Source organism: Drosophila nasuta, chromosome 3, assembly GCF_023558535.2.
Source record: "Drosophila nasuta strain 15112-1781.00 chromosome 3, ASM2355853v1, whole genome shotgun sequence".
Taxonomy (NCBI): domain Eukaryota; kingdom Metazoa; phylum Arthropoda; class Insecta; order Diptera; family Drosophilidae; genus Drosophila; species Drosophila nasuta.
The window spans coordinates 35,811,756-35,832,035 of record NC_083457.1 but is presented as its reverse complement, the minus strand read 5'-3'; the positions used below and the strand labels follow the sequence as shown (position 1 = coordinate 35,832,035).

General features: G+C 46.6%; 5 protein-coding genes across 5 annotated transcripts; 4 read left to right on the top strand and 1 right to left on the bottom strand.

The window, feature by feature from the left end:
- Nucleotides 1–179: 179 nt before the first annotated feature.
- LOC132788437 (trafficking protein particle complex subunit 12) lies at nt 180–2,586 on the top strand. Its single transcript, XM_060795864.1, has 4 exons — nt 180–538; nt 1,181–1,765; nt 1,828–2,003; nt 2,061–2,586. The coding sequence occupies exons 1-4, from the start codon at nt 209–211 to the stop codon at nt 2,440–2,442; spliced, it is 1,473 nt and encodes a 490-aa protein (XP_060651847.1). The 5' UTR covers nt 180–208; the 3' UTR covers nt 2,443–2,586.
- A 271-nt stretch (nt 2,587–2,857) lies between these two features.
- On the top strand, nt 2,858–8,406 carry LOC132788436 (mRNA (2'-O-methyladenosine-N(6)-)-methyltransferase). The gene is made up of 5 exons (XM_060795863.1): nt 2,858–3,007; nt 4,442–6,289; nt 6,347–6,472; nt 6,530–6,658; nt 6,714–8,406. The coding sequence occupies exons 2-5, from the start codon at nt 4,449–4,451 to the stop codon at nt 7,420–7,422; spliced, it is 2,805 nt and encodes a 934-aa protein (XP_060651846.1). The 5' UTR covers nt 2,858–3,007; nt 4,442–4,448; the 3' UTR covers nt 7,423–8,406.
- A 207-nt stretch (nt 8,407–8,613) lies between these two features.
- On the bottom strand, nt 8,614–9,968 carry LOC132788439 (peroxisomal membrane protein PEX14). Its single transcript, XM_060795867.1, has 3 exons — nt 9,748–9,968; nt 9,377–9,664; nt 8,614–9,305 (listed from the first exon to the last, which is right to left on the bottom strand). Exons 1-3 carry the CDS (start codon nt 9,874–9,876, stop codon nt 8,868–8,870), a joined length of 855 nt encoding a protein of 284 aa, XP_060651850.1. The 5' UTR covers nt 9,877–9,968; the 3' UTR covers nt 8,614–8,867.
- A 145-nt stretch (nt 9,969–10,113) lies between these two features.
- LOC132788440 (uncharacterized) lies at nt 10,114–11,427 on the top strand. Its single transcript, XM_060795868.1, has 4 exons — nt 10,114–10,456; nt 10,518–10,725; nt 10,785–10,918; nt 10,980–11,427. Coding segments are annotated over exons 1-4 (735 nt in total). The 5' UTR covers nt 10,114–10,455; the 3' UTR covers nt 11,372–11,427.
- A 391-nt stretch (nt 11,428–11,818) lies between these two features.
- On the top strand, nt 11,819–20,124 carry LOC132789167 (mediator of RNA polymerase II transcription subunit 12). Its single transcript, XM_060796962.1, has 8 exons — nt 11,819–12,524; nt 12,583–15,340; nt 15,402–17,127; nt 17,193–17,582; nt 17,644–17,958; nt 18,020–18,304; nt 18,372–18,678; nt 18,741–20,124. The coding sequence occupies exons 1-8, from the start codon at nt 11,912–11,914 to the stop codon at nt 20,060–20,062; spliced, it is 7,716 nt and encodes a 2,571-aa protein (XP_060652945.1). The 5' UTR covers nt 11,819–11,911; the 3' UTR covers nt 20,063–20,124.
- Nucleotides 20,125–20,280: the final 156 nt, after the last annotated feature.

The following is a 20,280-nucleotide window of genomic DNA, read 5'->3' as shown; positions in this document are numbered from 1 at the left end:
GGAGTGTGACCTTAGCAAGTTGCTAGCAAATCGATATTGGGATGGGGGTGCTGTAGATTATCGACAGGTGCAAATACAATAAACAAGTGTGACCATAATTGGTCACATCGATGCTTGACTTTAAGAATCGATATTTGGAAGACATTGTGACATCGATAGATAGTGCAATCGATGTTCCTCCATCTCTATCACACATTGAAAACACGGGATGACAAACAACTCAAACGGACGCTTAAGCGAATATTTCGCCAACGATCCGCCCAGTTTCTTTGATGAGCTGACAACTAGCAAACCTAAAGCCAAAGAGGGGCAGCAGCCAGCCGACAAACCCAGCAGCAGTATCAGCAGCAGCAATATGTTGGCCACCACATTTACGGGCACATTCCAACCGCCCGAGTATGTGGAAACAGCTGAAGCCGAGGAGCCCATCAAAGTGAGCGACGACGTTAGAAATCTGTGGCAGGTGCCGACACCAAATGAAGCGGGTGGCCTTTCAACACACCTCGTAATGCCAGGCATACACATAGCCAACGATTTGGTAATTACACACTACAAGCTGATATACCCGATAACTATTCTTTAGAACAGGGGTGCTCAACGCCTATACACTGAGTGCACTTTTGTTTTTGTAGATGCTCTGTGCTTATGGGTAGTGCGCCCATAAGCACCGTGCATATGGGCTTCGATTTGCATGCGAAACAAAAACAATTTTGCTTGTTTCTCCTTTACATCTCTTTCCGTCGTCACGCTTCGCTGACCGCAATGTATTTTGTTTTTGTTTTTTCCTCGAACACATGCACTGGAACTTATTCTTCTGTCTGCGTTGGCTTTTGATTTATTAAAATGCGTAATATGCTTCGTAGTTCTGGATGTAAACACAAAATACAATCGTAATTTCTCTCAGTGCATAGCTGCGCCTCAACACAAAAGCGCCGCTACATATGTACACGTTTTCTTGTGTCTGTGTTAGTAGACGCACTGCCATAAGACGAATTTGAGCACCCCTGCTTTAGAACATGTAAAAAATCAATTGTTCCACTAATTTGACCGATTATTAACTAGCTTCTTATGACTTCATTTCATTTAAAGTCCCTGAGTTACTACACTTTTCTTTTGTATAGCTAGCGGGTATAAAATAATGAGAAATCAATTGCAAATGCTAATAGTTCAACTCTTTTAGCCTGATCCCATCAGTATTGCAGTCACTCAACAGCTGGGTGAAGCAGAATTGCAGCAACGTCAAATCCTGGGCGTGGAGAATGTTACACAGGATGAACGCGGCATACGCACGCTCATCAATGCTGGCTGCTTTCGCGCTGCCGTCAATCTGACTGGACGACTGTTGACCATTTATGGTCAGGGTTATGGACGAGCTGGACAACCAGCGAAGCATTCACCTCACTCCTTGCAACTATGGTTCACACGTCTTGCATTGCTGGCCAAGCTGGACGAGTATGATCTGCTGCAAGCAGAGGCGGAACCTTTTGGGCAACTAAATGGACCAGATGTGTTCTACGAGTTCTATCCTGAGATGTATAATGGCAAACAAGGATCCATTGCGTGCTTTTCCTTTCGTTTGCTGCTTGCAGAGCTACCTATTTATCTCGGAAAGCCGCATTTGGCCTTGGATCAGCTCTCCGAGTTGCATGTGATTAGCAATGAGATTAAACAGCATTATGAAGGATTGAAGCAAGCAACTGCTGCGGAGTTTTGGCAGCGACGCGCCGAGCGAGTCTTGCAATCGATAATCAACTGTGCTTTAATGGTGAGTAGACCTTAACATAGCTAACGTATTTATATTGTTAATTTATGGTTTTTTTTGTGTAGATGAAGAAATTCAGCATGATTGATGATATAATGGGCGGCATGCTACTGTCGCGCTCTAGTCTTAGCAAAGAGGAGCAGCGCTCGTTGTATTCGGCGTGGGGACGCATCTATCTGCAAATTGGTGATATTTTTGGGGCAGAGCAAAAGTTTGCCGTCTCGCGACGATTGCGCGAAATGTAAGTAAAGTTATCTATGCCAATAACACATAATTAATATCCTCTCCCTGTCTATAGCAATTCCACTCCGGATTTACGTGATTTGGTGGACAAGGGCCTAATTGCAGTGGCCAAAAATGACTTTCCAGAGGCTTATCTAATATTTCAAAAGGCGCTGCATTTAGATTCGGGCAATACAATGATATTGAACAATATGGGTGTTTGTTTGCTGTACGCTGGAAAACTGAAGGATGCCATCAACTTGTATGAACGTGCAATCAATCTGAATCCACAGAAATCATTGAATGAGAGCTTACTGGTGAATCTGTCTACTTTATACGAGTTGGAATCAAATAATTCAAAAGCGAAAAAACTGAATTTGTTACGCTTGATTAACAGATTTAAGCCAGATCTCACAATTAGCGTTGAAATTTGCCTTAAATTGCAGGCAACAAATTAGTTACAAATATATATGTATATGTAAATACTACTGTTGGTAAACAAACAACATTCCACGACCTCCATCCAGAATGAATAAAATTCAGTCAGCATACAGAGCGCAATAGTATCTCGTAGATACCAGAATTGTGTGTATATAAATATTTATCTGCACCTGTTTGTTGCTGGTATTATAATGGTATATTTCCAACTGACAGTGAATTGACTTTATCGATTAATTATATTTTTTGCTCAATTCTTCTTCATTTATGGACTTCATGTAAGCTGAAGTGGGTAATTTTGGCTATTTAATTATTAAAATAATTAATTTAACTATGTAAAGGCATATTTATGTAAATTAAGGTTTCGATATGTTTTTGCGCTTATCGGTGCGTGTTCTTCCGCCACTATGGCAAACAATTGCGGCGATTGGTCACACTTAGCTGGTGAAGTACTTCTGGAAGACGAGTTTTTCAGAAATTTATTTATAAAACATAAATAAATCGTATCAAATAATTACGTACGAGCGTTATAAATGTTTGAAAACACGTAGTGCGTGTTTTGTATAATAGGATAGTTGAAAATAGGTGAGTTTAGTGGCATTTTAAGCGCGTTCAATATTATGACCACATACATCAAGCAAGCAGCAGCAAGGCGTAGATTATATTGATGTGGTTGAAAAGAAAGTGTAGAGAAATTTTCGGTGCACTCACAATGTTGTTTATAAATACAATATAAGCAACACAAAACTAATGCCACACTGCTAATGCCCGCGCGCCAAAATGTTACGTTGCGCCGCCCCCGCAAAAAATAGCAAACAACAAAAGTCCAATGTTTAATTTATAAAAAATTATGTTTTTAGCACCAGAGGTCTGTGTGTGTTTTGGATGTAAAAAGCGCGCCATTATTTTTGTGTGCATGACGTCGACACGATGAAACCACATCAGACAGAGCAGCTATTAAGTGTTGTTAGTGTGTGATTGTTTTTTTTGTTTCTAATTGTATAGTTGGAAATGTTTATAGCATGTAATGCAATCTCGCGTGTGCGTGTGTGTGTCAATTGCAGCAACAACAAAGTGTGCCTGCAAATATTTTTGTATATTTTGATTTTGTGCGGTGCGCATACGCTAGGTACACGCTCGTCAAAACATATACACAAGCAGGCAGGCAGAAAATCTCTATTCTTTTGCAATTTGTTTTGATTTCTCATTCGTCGTGCTCTCACTCGCTTACTGCTCTCTCATAAACACACAACACACATGCGCGCCGCTCTCAGAGAGAGATAGAGAGAGTGAAAAGCTTTACGCGGCAAACTTAGAAATGCAAGGTGGGTCTGTGGTGGAAAGGGGGGAGAATAATTTGTGAAGTATGTCTCAGTAATAACGACATATTTAATACGCTTGTATACAACCAAGTGTGTGCGTCACACTCATCGCACGATCCTTCTTTTAGCGACCACTTGCGCGTACTCTCCGGCTTGCGTTGCTGCTTCGCTGAGTGTTTCTTGCCGACTAGTCGCCGTTAAGCTGGAACCGAAGTATTTTACTGCTTGCCTGCTAGACTTGCTTGCCTCTCTATCTCTTTTGTTCGCGCGCGCGCTCTCGCCCGTCAGTTTTATACTCGCTCGCTCCCTCTCTCACGCAGTGGCAAAACGTAAACAAATCGATGTTAATATGCTGATGACAAGTGCGTGTTGTGTCTACAATCAAGTGTGTTTTGTTTATACCCGCTATCCAAAAGGGTAGCACAGGGTGTTATCAGTTGATGCGAAGCTATAAAGAGGAAAGTCTACTGTTTAAAAAAACCGTTTGTAGCTTGAAAATTTATCATTAGGTTTTTAGTGTATAACTTTCAAAGTTAATAATAACACAAAACAAAATACCATGGTTTTAACTGTGTATTCTCATTACTATTAGTTCTCATGTAAACGTATAGGGCCAGTTTAAATTGTGTATGTGATAATTATAACTCGTGAATACTTATTCACCTAGTGATCCCTTCTAACTGCTTTCTTCTTGCAGAGCTCAAATGGCAGCTAATAACAACAGCAGTAACATGCACAATCTGGGTGCTGGGCTGCAGGTGCCATCATCGCCTTCGGTGATCGCCTCCACGGGCACCGTCAGTCCCATGATGCAGCCCAGCACGAGTGCCCAAAGTGCCTGGGATCAGCTGACAGCCAGCGCCTCCAACAACATGACGCCATCTCCAACGGCAACGTCATCGGCCTCTGGTTCGGGCGATGGTCACATGATGAGCGCTGGCAGCTCACCCGTGGCCAGCTGCTCGTCGCCATCGACGCCTACCAAGACACATCATGCGCCGCCTACGCTTGAGGCCATGGCGCATACACCGCAAGGTCCGCCCACGCTGGGACCCGGTGGATATGGCGAGGAATTGACCGCTGAGCTTGTGAACCAAGGTTGGCGCAAGTTCTGGTCGAAACGCGAGAATCGGCCCTACTACTGGAACAAGGTGACAGGTGAATCGCTGTGGGAAATGCCGGGTGCGCGGCCTTTCGATCCGTTGACCGATCCGCTGGGCATTTGCCATGCCGGCGGCAGTGGAGTGGGGGTTGGACCCACGCCCATGACGCCGCACCAGCAGCAACATCAACATCATCATCTGAAGCGGCGTCCATCGGATGACATGCACATACACCCGCATCATCAGCAGCTGCAGCAACAGCAGCATCACATGGGTGGGCCACATGGTGGTCCGCCGATGAAAAAGTTTGTGCTCGCTGGTCCCTGGGATCTGGAAGTTTGCACGAATGCAGTGATTGTGGAGCGACCCCCAACGTTGCTACCACAGCCGCATCCCGAGATTGAAGCTCTACGCGCTGCCTTCAGCATGAAGCTGCTAAAAACCTACGAAGATTTGTGCATGCGCCGGGAGAACATCAAGGCGCCGCGCGACTCCTTCAATCGATGGCTCATGGAGCGCAAAGTGATCGATACCGGTTGCGATCCATTGTTGCCCAGCAGCTGCCTGCCAGAAATTTCCAGTTCCATGTATCGCGAGATCATGGCCGACATACCAATCAAGATAGTCAAGCCCAAGTTTACCGGCGATGCACGCAAACAATTGTCACGATACGCCGAGGCGGCCAAGCAAATCATCGAGTCGAGATCGGCACCCGCCGAGTCCAAGAAGGTGGTCAAATGGAATGTAGAGGATACGTTTCAATGGTTGCGTCGCACTGTGGGCGCCAGTTACGAAGATTTCCAGGATCGTTTGGCGCATTTAAAACGACAGTGCGAACCGCATTTGGTGGAGACCGTAAAGAGTTCAGTGGAAACCTTGTGCATCAAGATCTATCATCTGTCAGCGGAGCATGCGCGTAAAATACGAGAACGTCATCTGCAGCTGCTGAAAGAACATGGCATACCGGAGCCAACGCCACCGCCGCCGCCACCGCATCTGAAGAAGGTCTGGTGCTATCCCATACAGTTTGCGGTGCCCTCGCCACGCATGCCGGCCATTGAATATCTACAGGATCGCGATCACATGATTATCAAATATACGCCCGCAACGATCAATCAACCGGATGCACAGTACATAAACCTCACCTATCTGCAGAAGCTGGAGCAGCTCTATCGTCACAACTGCTTCGACGACAAGAAGTTCGATCTGTTCATCGGTCGCGTGTGGTGTCTGCTTAAGCGCTATCAAACGTTCTTGGGCAATGCGCTGAACTCGTCGCAGGAGGCAGAGTTGACGCAGGCGGCGTTGCCAGTGCCAGTTTTTGAATGTCTGCATCGGCATTTTGGTGTGAGCTTCGAGTGCTTTGCATCGCCCTTCAATTCCTATTTTCGGCAATATTGCTCGGCGTTTGCCGACACGGATGCCTACTTTGGTTCCAGGGGGTAAGTTCGGTTGCAGTTAAAAATTTCTGATCGTTATTAATATAAATTCTTTTGCAGCCCATTTCTCGACTTTAAGCCCGTTTCCGGTTCGTTCCAAGTGAATCCGCCGCACTGCGAGGAGCTCATCGAGGCGTGCCTGTTGCATGTGGATAAACTGCTCACAGATTCCATGGAACCACTTAGGTAAGATGCGTTAAACTTATTTGTCGCAAGCATATTTGTAATCAAGTGACTTTGCAGCTTTATTGTCTTTCTGCCGGAGTGGAAGAGCATCGCCAAGCTGGAGGAGAGCATGTACAAGCGACGCTCCATGGTGGTGCTGGGCATGGCACACGAGTACCGACATGGCTATCAGCACATGATGCAAAAGTGAGTAGATATACTCATTCTCTTTAGTTCTTGCTAATTTTCTTACCTTTCACAGATCCGAGGTGCTGATCAAATGCATGCAGGGCACTCAAGTCGTTTGGCTGCAGAATAGCGCTGGATATGCGCGCTGGGGACCCAACGAGAATCGTGTCGAAGCGTTGCGCGAAGCTTTCCGGCCGCAACGTGATCGCGAGCGCGAACGTGCCGCCGCAGCAGCAGCTGCTGCTGGCACCAATACGAATCAGCAGCAACAATCGCCGCCGGCAACAACAGCTACAACTGCAACAGCCACACAACTATCGACAGCCAACACAACGCCTGCCACGTCGACAACAGCGAATAGCAACAGTTGCAACAGCAATAGCATAACAACAGCACCATCATTATCGATCAGCAGCACAACGAGCGGCATTGGCAGTCCGACGTTATCCACGTCTTCCGTGTTAACACCACTCTCGCCACACACTCCAACCGGCACGCCATCGCAATTTCCGCTGACCATCAGCAATACGAGTAGCAGCAGTAATTTGGTTGCCGCCTCGCCTACAATGAGTGTGCAAAGCGATTGCTCATCGCCATCGTCATCGACCATGTCGCTGTCGCCGGCCCCAGCCTCGGGAGGTTATCCGGATGGTGGCACAACAGCAGCCGCAGCGGCTGTCAGCATTACGGCAACGGCAGCGAGCACGTCGTCGGCAGCAGCATCGGCCTTTGGTGGTACAACCAGCATAAATAGCACAGCAGTCATCAATTCAGCTGTTTAGATTGGATGGATTTTCACTTGTAAACTAAACGTAAACTCTAGCTATTGTCTATTTTCACTTTCGACTAAGCTAAGCTGTGCACCACTGTTGTGTTTCCTTTTCATTTAGCGTTTATACATATATTCGATTTAACACATTATCACGAGTGTGTTAAATCACCCTCTTGAAATATTCTGCGTAATGGTTACAAAGTTTAAATAATTGTACATATGTTTTTTTTATCAATTAACAATTTATATATACTGTATATGATAGCTGATAACTACGGCCTGGCTGTTGTTAATTCTTTGGCAATGCTACCCTACAGTTTACAAGTTGATGTGCATACTTAGTATGGGTAGGAAAAAAGGGTTCCACTTATAACGAAAATACAAAATACAAACACACATACGAGAATTGTTTTCCAATCTTTCAACACAATACACACGAAGATGAAACAGAATATAGCACTGGCACTGAAGAACAATTTCCTTGAATTGTTTATTCTGTGCAGCACCCTAAATTTTATAAATAATTAATATAAATACAATATGTATGTATGTAATAAGCCCCCAACAATCTTTTGTGAGACTATAAATCGTATATTTTAGGATTATTACTTAAAGCAAAACTAATTTATCGCGTGTACAAAACGATAAAAACACATTTATCTTAAGTAGTCGAAGCAACAACTTACAATATGAACGGATCGCGCAGAGAACCAAATTTGTAATAAAAAAAAAAACAATAAGCTGAAAAAAAGCTAATAGAAAGCTAAGGGTCTAAACAAGAGGAAAACAAATTTAATTAATATTAACGCACCGCACAATGAACATAAACCTTTAAACGGGTCTTTGTCACAATTGAATCCAAATGTGGATGCCATCGTGTCTACCCTAATCCTAATCAAATTTAATGGGAATTTAGCCAATTTAATAGAAATGTAGCGAAAGTAAAGAAAATTATACAAAAAAAAAATCGTAAGCACAAACACAAAATTCGGCAATTTAGACAAAAGTAATGAAAATCCTTATCATAAGTTGAAAACAAATGTAAACTAAGATAATCTTTCACGTCGCCCCCACCACAACACCCCTTTACCCTCCACATTTATTTCAAATTTGTTTTTTCTTTTGATTAAATAAAAATTCCCGGTGCTCTTGTCGCATAGATTAACAAAACAAATCGCCTAATTAAAGTTTCTTTCAATTCAATTATTCAAAACCTGCTTTTATTATTATCATTATATTTATGTATATTTATATAGGTATTTATATATTCGTGTATACGTGTGAGTGTATTTCGTGTTATCTTTTTTTTGGTAGCGTTTATGGATATGGATTAGCCGTGGACTATATTATTAAACACATAAGAAATGCTGAATCGCAAAACGCAAAAACCGTCTAAATTAAATCAATTCAATTTACAAAATAGCTTCCATTTAGATTGCTTTCTTCTCTTATTTTTTACATGATCTCCAAGCTAGAATCACTGTTCTTGGTAACCACTTCGGTTTCAGATGAACCCGATCCGGAGCCGGCGTCATCAACTTTATCATTGTCATTGTCCGACTGGCTGTTGTTACTATGGCGATGGCGATGCGGGGAGCTGGCCAATTGCCAGGCAGGAATTGTGGGCAGTGTCATTGATGCCACCGGCGATGCGAATTGCTTGCGATTCAATAGCAAGCCTTTAATCGCATCCAGATCACTGCGAAAGTTGCTGAATTCACGATTCATGTGCTGCGTCTGTTCCTTTTGCTGCAACGTAATCATGTCCTTGACCATTGTGATTTCCTTATTGAGTGTTGTGCTGGTGGTTTCCACCTTCCTGTCGATGTCCTCGAGTGCTTTCTCGACCGGCTTTTTCTTCGGTTTGCCAAACAAAAATGGTGCTATATATTTCTGATAATAAAGAGCAAAGGTAAGTAAAAGATAGGAAATTATGATAATGTGCAGTTGAGTTTAATAGTTACCCGCCAGAACAAGTAGATGCCATAGACGAGACCGCTGAACAACGCTGTTGTGTGCAGCAGTTCACGCAGTCGCCCCAAGGCCGTTTGTTGTGGCACCACCGCCAACTGAGAGCCAATGTTGATAACGGTATTGGGATTATTGGGATCTTGGCTAAAGACGCCGGCGCGCTCGCAGGCCAATTGTATTTCGTGAGCTGTTAGACCTTTGGACCGCAGAAACTGCTGCTTTTGGATGAGCGTCGTGTGTCGCACTTTGGTATTTTGTAGAAAGCTTACAGCTGTGGTTATCTTGAATATGTTTTTTTTGTAGACAGATTATTAGATTAGACAAAGTCTAAAGGGGGTCTGCTACTTAGGCAACAACAACTTACCAGCGACTCGCGCGGCTCCAACGACGTATCGCCGTCGCCATCGCTAGGATTCGTTGAGTAATCCTGCACAGTGGCGCTTGTGGTGGCCAATATGGTTGTGTCACCAGTGTCCGTGTTGTTATTGGACATTTTAATGTTGACGCTTAATTCAATTTTGTTTTAATTAAGAAAGCAGATGCAAGTGCAACATAAAACGGATTGGATTGGACAGGGAATTGGAACTGAAAATGGAATGAAATGATAACAATTCAATCGGAGGGAATATCGAAAAGAGTGGCGATAAATCTATTATCGATTTATCAGCAGTGTTTTGCTATATCGTTTTAATTACCTTTTATATTGATTCATTTCTCAGCAATATTTACTGTGAAAAGTTGATTTTACACAGTTTATTTAATTTTTTGCATCTTTTGCTTTTATTTTCAACTTTTGGATTATTATTTTAAATGCAAACAGTTAAAGTCGATAAATTTCCGATAGAGATAATTGAAAAAACTCGACTTTCTATTGCTCTTCACATCTCTAGTAGCCGACTGCAGCTTCAGTGCCTTAAGGCAGCCGCAGAAACTTTGTCTCTATTTTATAAACACCTAACCGTTTTGTTTAATTCGGGTAGAGTAATAAGTTTCTGTATTCGTGACTAAATCAGTGGAGTGGTGTATACCGTTAAAACAGCTAGAATAGAGGCATTTCCAAAAGAAGCACGCAAGTAAGAATTTCGTCTCGTTCAAAAAATTTCCTATATTCAAAAGTTAAATTTGTTCTTCAAGTGGATGTTCGAAAGAAGCGCAGACGTTGGACAAGCGAACTGGAGGATGTCATGATTACCATGTGGGCGCAGAAAAATCATGAGTTACTTGCTCCAGGAAAGAACACACAAGTCTACGCTGCGATCGTGGAGAAATTTAAAGAATATAATATTGACATAAATAATTTGGAAGTGAAAAAGAAGATTGAGTCATTGCGTAAAAGATTTGAGTATGTTTTATATGATATTTATTATAAACGCATTTTACAAATTTGCTATTTATTTCTAGCATAGAAAAAAATCAAGTCGATTTGGAAGGTTCATCATCTTGGGTACATTACAAGAAAATTGCAAAAATTTTAGCACAATCGAAGGTAATAAACCATGATTTGGACACCGACGAAATAACACAAGAAAGCATCTGTAAGCAAACGGTTTACACATATATTGGATTTCCAATATTAATCCAAATATTTTCTTATAGTTCTCAAGAGTGATGACTCTCTTGACTTCGCTCACGAGGAGGAAGAATGGAACGCTGAAATATTTGCGACAGGCTCGCTAACAGCTGAATCAATTAGTAATCATGAGCCCGATGATTGTGAGCAATACGATGAACCAGCTCCAAAGAAAATTAAAGTTGGTAACGAAATTGACAGAACAACTGAATTACTAGAGGACAGTAGCTATTATTTGAAAGTTATAAGTCAAGAGGCTGTCAAGAAAACTACAATTCTGGAGTCAATCGCGAATTCTTTTATAGAAACTCAAAAGATCCTAATTCGCAACCAAGAGCGAATGGCCATCAATCAGCAGCTTATTGCTAGCAATCAGGAGCGTATCATGAACCTTCTGGAGAGGTTGAAAAAAAAATAATGAACTTTAGTGCCTTCCTTATCTTTGATTTTTTTTTACTTTTAATAAAAATAAATTTGACAAATGGATAAATCTGGGTTTATCATTAAAAATACAACTGCAAGTTTGGTTACCATTTGGTTGAGCGGTACACAGATAGAGGTGGACATATCGATATTTAAGGTACGTTGATGGCAGGCATCGATGATTTCTTGCAGTCAATTAATGCGATTATGTTAAATTTTCTTTTAATATTGTGTACGTTTTTTAAATGAGTTAGTGGCATACTTTTTAAAAATACCGTTATTTTTATGTTTAAGAATTCAAACTGATCAATTCTGAATATATAACAAGTGTTCACACTGGCAGCAGTGCGACCGGCTGCACATCTCTATCGATTGCCGCAACCGATTTTAAGTGTTGCAAAACAACCATTTTGAATCGATTATGAGAAACCGATAAATGTATTTTTGTTTTCGTGTTATTGTTGTGTACGAGTTGGTGAAAATTACAGAGAATTGCAAAATAATTACGGAAAAAGCGAATTAGAAAAGCTGCAAGATGCTTTCGCTGTTGCAGGAGAAGCGTCCGCTAAAGCGCACACGTCTCGGGCCGCCAGATATATATCCGCAAGACGCCAAACAACGCGAGGACGAATTGACGCCCACAAATGTGAAACATGGCTTTACAACGACGCCGCCGCTGTCCGATGAGTTTGGCACGGCGCATACTTCCAATGTAAATGCGGGCAAGGTGAGCGCGTTCTTTAGCGGTGTGCTGGCCAAAAAGGAGGAGCTAATGACGCTGCAGGACACGGTGCGCAAGAAGCAGCAAATTAATTGTAAGGACAATTTCTGGCCGGTTTCACCCCGTCGCAAATGCACTGTGGACGCATGGTTCAAGGACTTGGCCGGCAACAAGCCACTGCTCAGTCTTGCCAAACGTGCGCCTTCGTTTAACAAGAAAGAAGAAATCTTCATCACACTTTGTGAGAATCAGGTGAATATGCAACGTGCCACATGGTTCATCAAACTAAGTGCGGCCTACACACTGAGTTTTTCTGAGTCGAAGAACAAGAAGAGAAGCATTTACGATCCAGCGGCGGAATGGACGGGCAATATGATTAAGTTCATGAAAGAACTGCTGCCCAAGCTACAGGAGTACTATCAGCAATGTAAGTAGTTTTAACAAGAAAAAGAGAAATGCTAAAGTAATTCTTATTAATGTTACAGCTCATGATAAGCATGGCTTGCAGGCCAATGGCAACAGCAGCTCTTCAAATAACAGTAGCACCAACACTAACACCAATGGCAACGCCATCAGCAGCAACAATAGCAGCAGCACTGGCAATAACACCGCAGGCAGCGCTACGCCTAATCTTATACCAGTGCCTAGCATGGCCAGTCCACTGCCGCCCATCCACAGTCCTGCCAATGGACAGCCGGTTTCCGTGGGAGGCGTTGCCGGTGTTGGCGTCGTGCCAGGCGCGACATCAGCACCAGGCACAGCGTTGGCCACTCTGGGTGGATCTGCGGCAGCCAACGCCGCCGTGGCCAATGCTGGCGCCGTGCCGCCTGGCTCGAGCATCTCGGGCATTGGCAGCCAATTCGAAGATAGTCGCAATGCCTTGAAGTACTGGAAGTACTGCATTCAGCTAAGTAAATACATGTACGAGGAACAACTGCTGGATCGCCAAGAGTTTCTCAACTGGATACTCGATTTGCTGGACAAGATGCGCACGCAGACCAGCTTCGTTGAACCGCTGAAGAAACTGGTGCTGAGCTTTGCACTCCAATACATGCACGATTTTGTGCAGTCCGAGCGATTGTGCCGTAAAATGGCCAATATGGTGGCCAAAAAGATGGCACAACTGCTCAACGCTGCTGTGGAGCAACAGCAGCAGCAACAGGCTATCGTCAAGCCACAGCCCATGGACATGGATGGAGGAGCAGAGGAGCAACTGCTGCAGCAGCCAGCTGTCGATCCCTACGAGCAGGCGCTGCAGGATTACATGAATTGTCCCCACCATCGCGACATTATCTTGTACTTGAGCACCATACTTCAGGTGATTACGATAGAGTGTCCCACGGCGCTGGTTTGGAGCGGCATTGCAGCGCATCGTGCTCCTTCGTATTTGGTGGGCAGTCCTCTGGATCATTTGCCGCTGGCGCCGTCGGTGTTGCCAATGCCCACACGATGTCCACGCACCAATCACGAACTGCGTCGTCAGCTGCGTGCTGCCGAGGCTGATATTGTGCTGCGCACACAGCATGCGGAGCAACGTTGGTTCGCCTCCAAGTGGCTGAGTGCGGGTAAGAATCATTATACCACTGTGCTGGCCACATTGGACCATCTGGACACGCATTGCTTTGAACGTATGGATCAATGCAATTCCATGGACACGCTGTATGCGCACATCTTTCCGCCACAATCATCTCAACAGCTGCGACGCCAAGAGGATGATCCCCAGCAGCCACAACAACGTCCCGTTTATGAGCCCAAGCAGGACGCGGACACGGTGCGCATACTCTGCGAATGGGCCGTCTCCAGCCAGCGTTGGGGTGAGCATCGCGCAATGGTCGTGGCCATACTGCTGGACAAGCGGCAGATCGATGTGACGAGCACTCCGGCTGACATGTGCAACGACAAAGACGACAAGGATTCGTTGGCATCCGGCGCTGGCCTCATTGATGGCTTGCCCGTATTTCAGCATGTTCTTATGCACTTTTTGGACCATGATGCGCCAGTGCTAGACGAGCACAATAGCAGCGCCCAACAGCGAACCGAGTTCACGAATCTGGTGCAGCTTTTTAGTGCGCTGATTCGCCACGATGTCTTCTCGCATAATGCTTACATGCATACGCTGATTTCTCGCGGCGATTTGCTCTTAGAATCCACGCTGGTGCACAAGACAGCAACGAAGAGTTCGCCTCCGCCTCCAGCGCCGCCGCCGCCCAGTAGCAGTGCTCCACATGGCTTTGATGACGATGGTTTCGGCTCTGGAATTGGCATTGACTTCAAGCACAATGAGTTTGATGACTCCAATGTGGACGATGATCTCGACAAGTTGGTGCAGAACATCAAGGAGAAGGGCCAACAGCATGAGGCCCCCGACAGTCCAAAGATTGGCGCGCCAGGCGATGGCGATGCTGGCGGTGTCGATGCTCCGGTTAGCATCTCACGGCATTATGTGTACACCAAACACTTTCCCATACCGCAAGATGATCCCAGCATGTCCAGCTACAGCAGTGAGAGCAATCAACGCTACATACTACTCTTTGGAGTGGGCAAGGAGCGAGACGAAAAGAAACATGCGGTGAAGAAGATGTCCAAGGAGATTGGCAAATTGTTTACGAAGAAATTTAGCATCGATGTCGCCGAGGGCGGCAAAGTGAAGAAACATTCCCGAAATGAGTTCAACTTTGAGGCGACAACGGCAAAGTGCCAGCACATGGCCTATTTTGATCAGCATGTGGTCACCGCTCAGTGTGCCGCCAATGTGCTGGAGCAACTCAATGGTTTCGCTTTGGGCAACAACAATTATTTGCCCGTGCAGGAGCATGTGGCCTTCTTGTTTGACCTTATGGAGCTGGCCTTGAATATCTACAGTCTGCTGGAGTTGTGCGATCATCTGCTCAAAGAGCTGCCGGAAGTGGAGCATCAGTTGCAGTCAAAGAAGTCGAATATGGTGCGTGGTTACACCACCTCGTTGGCACTTTATATTGTCAGCATCTTGCGACGCTACAACAGCTGTTTATTGCTTTCGCCGGAGCAAACGGTTTCGGTCTTTGAGGGTTTGTGTCGCACCATTCGGCATGTGAGCAATCCCAGCGAATGCAGCTCCGCGGAGCGTTGCATTCTCGCCTACCTCAGCGATCTGCATGAGTCGTGTGTGCTGCTCCAAGGCAAGGAGCAGTCCGCCGAATACTATCAGCAGCTCAACTGCATTAAGCGCTTCAAGGATATTTTCAATACGCCCGAGTTGCTCAGGTAGTTCCACCACATATTTAATTTAATCAACCTTCTCTAATCCTCTTCTCTTTCTTTGCAGCATGGCGCCACAGGGCTACAATCCACAGCTGCTGCAGGAGCTGTTTGTGACGCCTCGACGTGGCGGCAAACTGGAACCGCATTGGTTGCGTCAGCTCCACGAATCGCCAGCGAATGTCTACAGCTTTGTGTCAAATGCAGTGATTGCTGTTTGCCGTGAAACGGACAACGAGCGCCTCAATGATGTGGCTTTGGCCTGTGCTGAGCTCACCGCCAGCTGCAATGTGCTCTCCGAGGAATGGATTGCAGCGTTGCAGAGTCTCTGCAGTGGCAGCAAAAGCCCACGCTATCCGCATTTGGGAGGACAAGTCGACATTGGCCAGGGAAAGACGCACAATGCGTTGGCCGTTTTCGTCTGCATCCTCGTTGCTCGACATTGCTTCTCACTGGCGGATTTCGTTAGCAAATTTGCGTTGCCCACGCTGGCGCGTTCAGTAAGCGGCGCTGGCGGTGGCGAGTTGAGTGTGGACGCTGAAGCAGGTGCTCGTCTCACTTGTCATCTGGTGCTAAAGCTGTTCAAGACACTGGAGATACCACAACCGGGCATGTATTCGGTCAGCACGTCGCCCAATCCGTTGCATGCGGTGGGCAGCGATTTCAGCATACGTTTGAGTTGTGATCGCCATCTGCTGGTGGGTGCACACAAGACAATACCCATTGCAGCGGTGCTGGCGGTGCTTAAGGCGATACTCATTGTAGTGGACAATGCGGCGCTTAAGACGCCACTTACGGCCAGTGGAATGGGCTCGTCTGGCAGCGGTGGCGGCGCATTTGGCAGCGGCAAGCGCAGCGGTTTCAATACGCCCGTGCATCCGGGCAGCACGCCCAAGAGCAACGAACAACGGCCCGCGGATCTTAGCCAGATATTGGGCACAAGTGATCTGCAGTTGGGCAGCCTGGGCAGCGAGCAGGAGTCACTGCAGCCGAGCACGGGCAACAGCCTCGCTGGCAACGAGCAAATCTCGCTGCTGGAGTTTGCGCAGGCGGTGCTCAAACAGATCTGCGCCCAGGAGCATGTGCTGGAGCGTTGTCTGAAGAATGCCGAACAGCTGTGCGACATGATTATCGATGAGATGCTGACGGCGAAGCAGGCACAGCGCGTGCTGCACATGATCTGCTATCCGGAGGCCGAGTTCAATATCATTTCGGAGCTGGATCAGCGTGCGATGATTGTGCGAATTCTCGAGCACTTGGATCAGTGGACTTTGCGCATTTCCTGGCTCGACTTGCAGCTCATGTATCGTCAGTCGCTGAGTCCCAACACGGAGCTCAATGCCTGGCTCGACACGGTGGCTAGAGCTGCCATCGATGTCTTTCACATGGAGGAAGTGACGTTGCCAGGCGCTGTAAAAGCCACGCATAAACCGAAGCCATCCACCTGGCTGGTGGCGCCTTTGATTGCCAAACTGACGCCAGCGGTGCAAGGACGAATATTGCGTGTGGCTGGTCAGGTGCTAGAAAGCATGAACTACTTCTCCAAGGTGTCCAAGTCGGATTGCAACAGCTCGGGTAGCGGCGATGAGCGCGAGAAGAGCAACAGCTGCCACAGCAGCAACAGCTATGGCGGCAATGGCAGTTTGGCGGCACGCAACAAGAAGATGCCACTCAACTATCAGCCCTTTTTGGGGCTTATACTCACTTGTCTGAAGGGCCAGGACGAGTACAAGGAGAATCTGCTCGTGTCGCTCTACTCGCAGCTCTCCCAGTGCCTGCAATCCTTTGCCGAGGTAATATATAAATATTTTAATTTATCCTATTGCACACCTTTTAATAATCTTCTTTCATCCGGTAGCTGGACACGATTGGCGGCGTTGATGAGCCACAGGCGCGTGAGGAGATTCTTGATGCATTGCAGCTGCGTTTCTCGCTGGTTGGTGGCATGTTTGATGCCATCCAAAAGAACAGCACGCCCACCACAGATTGGGCTATATTGCTTGCCCAGTTGGTGTGTCAGGGCGTTGTGGATTTGAGCTGCAATCGTGAACTCTTTACAACTGTGGTCGATATGCTAGCTACATTGGTGCATTCGACACTTGTGTCCGACAGCCAAACGGATCGCGATGAGACCAAGAAACTGTATCTCAATCTGATGAAGAAACTAAAGAAGGAAATCGGCGAAAAGAACAATGCGTCCATCAGAGTAATACGTCAGCTGCTGCCGCTCTACAAGCAGCCCACAGAGGTGAGTAAAACAAAGTAGAATCAAAGTTAAAACATTTCATAATGCTTCAATTCCTTCTCAGGTAATTGCCTGCGAGCACAATGGCATAGACAATAAGGGCAACAAGATCTGCGACATGGATAAGAAGCAGCTGCGCATCTCAGATAAGCAGCGCATCAGCGTCTGGGACATACTCGAGGGTCACAAGAATCCAGCTCCATTGTCCTGGGTGTGGTTTGGCGCTGTTAAACTGGAACGGAAACCTCTCACCTACGAGGAGGCGCATCGCAATCTGAAATACCATACGCACAGTCTGGTCAAGCCGAGCAGTTACTACTACGAGCCATTGCCTTTGGCTCCCGAGGACATTGAGCCGGTGCCCGAGAAGATTTGCATTGTAAGTGAAGAAAGCGTAAAAGACTATTGAGCAGCTATTAAAGTGTATAATTCCTTTATAGAAGGATGAGATTATGAAGGCGGATACGCCGTCTTCAGTGGATCAATCGCCCAGTGCGGTGGTGGGCACTGGACGTGGACGCGGCAAGGGCACCACAACGCGCAAACGTAAGCCTAAGAATCCCAAGACGCCGCCAGTGGTTAATACGCAACAACAGCAGCCACAGTTAGCGCCGCAACCACAACAGCCGCCAAATGCACAGCAGCAACAACAAATGCAACAGCAGCAGCACATGCAGCAGCAGATGCAGCCCAACCAAATGGGTCAGATGCCCATGAATATGCAGGTGAGTAAAGTCATTTAAATAATGCATTTATTAGTGCACAAGCTAACAAACTTTCACACTACCTTAGCAAATGAACATGCAGCAGTTTGGACCGAATGCCATGATGCAGCAACAGAATGCAATGATGCAGCAGCAGCAACAACAGCAGCAGCAAATGCAACAAATGGCACCGAATCAAATGCAACAACAGCTTAATGTGGGCGGCAACGGGCAGCCGAATGCGCAGATGAACTTTATGCAAGGACCCGGACCAGGCGGACCACAAGGCATGCCAGGACAACAGCAACCACAGCAGCAGTGGCACAATGCACCGCAGCAGCAGCAACAGCCGCAGCAGCATCACAATCAGTATCAGTATCAGCAAAATATGCAGAGTAAGTATCTTAACCAATTGCAATTAAAAGCATCAATTGATTATATTGTTGCTCTCTTCTAGTGAATCGTATTGAGCGCCCACCGTTGACTACGAACTCGAAGCAAGCATTGTCGCAGATGCTGCGCCAACGACAGCCTGGTTCCTTCCAGCAGCAGCAGCAACAACAGCCACCCGGTGGCTTTAATCCCATGCAGCAGCAGGCACAGCAGCAACAGGTGCCGCAACAACAGCAAATGAATGCGCAGCAAATGCGACAACAACAGCAGATGAATGCCCAGCAGAATCCGCAAGCAGCAGCTGCCTTCAATGCCATGCAACAGCAGCAGCCCAATGTGCAGCAACAACAGCAAATGAATCCCAATCAGTTGCAACAGCAGCAGCAACAACAACAGCAGCAACAGCAATTTATGCGCGGCAACATGCGTGCTATGGCACCCAATCAAATGGGCGGCATGAATATGCCCGGCGGCATGGGTCAGGGCATGCCACAGAATCCGATGATGCAGCAGCAGCAGATGGGTCAGGGCATGGTGGGCATGGTCAATCCAAATGGAAATCCCATGATGCAAGGCGGCGGCGCTGGTGGCAATGGCGGAGTTGGAGTCGGCGTGGGCGTTGGTGTCGGCGCTGGCGGCAACAATCCCAACATGGGCATGGGCGGCATGCCGCAGCAGGGCATGATTCAGCAGCAGCAACAGTTCCAAAACTTCCAGAATCAGTATCAACAGCAGCAACAACAGCCGGGCATGCAGCAGCAGGCAGGCGGTGCTGGCGGAGTCGGTGTTGGTGTTGGGGTGGGCATGGCTCCCAACCAACAGCAGCAACAGCAAGGTGGCCTGATGGGCAATTTCAATCCGCAGATGCAGCAGGCGCAACGCAACAATCCCGACTTTATGGCTGCCGCAGTGGCGGCTCAGCAGCAACAGCAGCAGCAGCAACAACGTGGAGTACCCGGTGGCATGATGGCCGGCAATCGTGGCCAGTACATGAATCAAGCACCGAATGTGACGATGACCAACATGATGGGACCTGGACCCGGCGGCGTTGGTGTCGGCCAGGTGCCGCCCTATGCACGCCAGCAACCCACGGGCGGCGGCAAACCCGGTGTGTTGCCAACGCAACAACAATTCCAGCAGCAACAACAGCTGCGTCACCAGATGATGCAAATGCAAGGCATGGGCGGCGGTGGCATGGGTGGTGGACCACAGGCCGGCGGTGGTGCCGGAGCTGGTGGTGGCGGCGGAATGGTTCAGCAGCAGCAGCAGACCATGAATCAACAGCAAACGCCTAATCTGGTAGCGCAGCTGCAGCGCCAAATGCCCAATCAGCCGAATATGATGGGCCAGCAGCAACAGTATCAGCATCAACCGCCACCCTATTAGATAACATATACATAGTTCTAGTAATTTAAGGCTTGCTCTAATTGTGTACCAATATTTATGAATGCTAATTGCAATAAATTGTAATTTTATTTTCAAGTCATTGTTTTTTTTGCGCGCTGCGGTGCTGCCAACTTCTCTAAATGCTTTACAAAGCGATTTGTTATCGATAACCAGATTATCCGCATTGCAATCAGCTGTTTGGCAAATCGTGTGTGTGC

Coding starts and splice junctions, on each gene's coding strand:
- LOC132788439 (XM_060795867.1), bottom strand. CDS start 9,876: ATGTCCAATAACAACACGGACACTGGTGACACAACCATATTGGCCACC. Junction 9,665..9,747: donor TGGAGCCGCGCGAGTCGCTG/GTAAGTTGTTGT, acceptor AACATATTCAAG/ATAACCACAGCTGTAAGCTT. Junction 9,306..9,376: donor GCATCTACTTGTTCTGGCGG/GTAACTATTAAA, acceptor CTTTATTATCAG/AAATATATAGCACCATTTTT.
- LOC132788440 (XM_060795868.1), top strand. Junction 10,726..10,784: donor TCATTGCGTAAAAGATTTGA/GTATGTTTTATA, acceptor ATTTATTTCTAG/CATAGAAAAAAATCAAGTCG. Junction 10,919..10,979: donor AATAACACAAGAAAGCATCT/GTAAGCAAACGG, acceptor ATTTTCTTATAG/TTCTCAAGAGTGATGACTCT.
- LOC132788437 (XM_060795864.1), top strand. CDS start 209: ATGACAAACAACTCAAACGGACGCTTAAGCGAATATTTCGCCAACGAT. Junction 539..1,180: donor TACACATAGCCAACGATTTG/GTAATTACACAC, acceptor CAACTCTTTTAG/CCTGATCCCATCAGTATTGC. Junction 2,004..2,060: donor TCGCGACGATTGCGCGAAAT/GTAAGTAAAGTT, acceptor CCCTGTCTATAG/CAATTCCACTCCGGATTTAC.
- LOC132788436 (XM_060795863.1), top strand. CDS start 4,449: ATGGCAGCTAATAACAACAGCAGTAACATGCACAATCTGGGTGCTGGG. Junction 6,473..6,529: donor GATTCCATGGAACCACTTAG/GTAAGATGCGTT, acceptor GTGACTTTGCAG/CTTTATTGTCTTTCTGCCGG. Junction 6,659..6,713: donor TATCAGCACATGATGCAAAA/GTGAGTAGATAT, acceptor TACCTTTCACAG/ATCCGAGGTGCTGATCAAAT.
- LOC132789167 (XM_060796962.1), top strand. CDS start 11,912: ATGCTTTCGCTGTTGCAGGAGAAGCGTCCGCTAAAGCGCACACGTCTC. Junction 15,341..15,401: donor AATACGCCCGAGTTGCTCAG/GTAGTTCCACCA, acceptor CTTTCTTTGCAG/CATGGCGCCACAGGGCTACA. Junction 17,583..17,643: donor TCTACAAGCAGCCCACAGAG/GTGAGTAAAACA, acceptor ATTCCTTCTCAG/GTAATTGCCTGCGAGCACAA.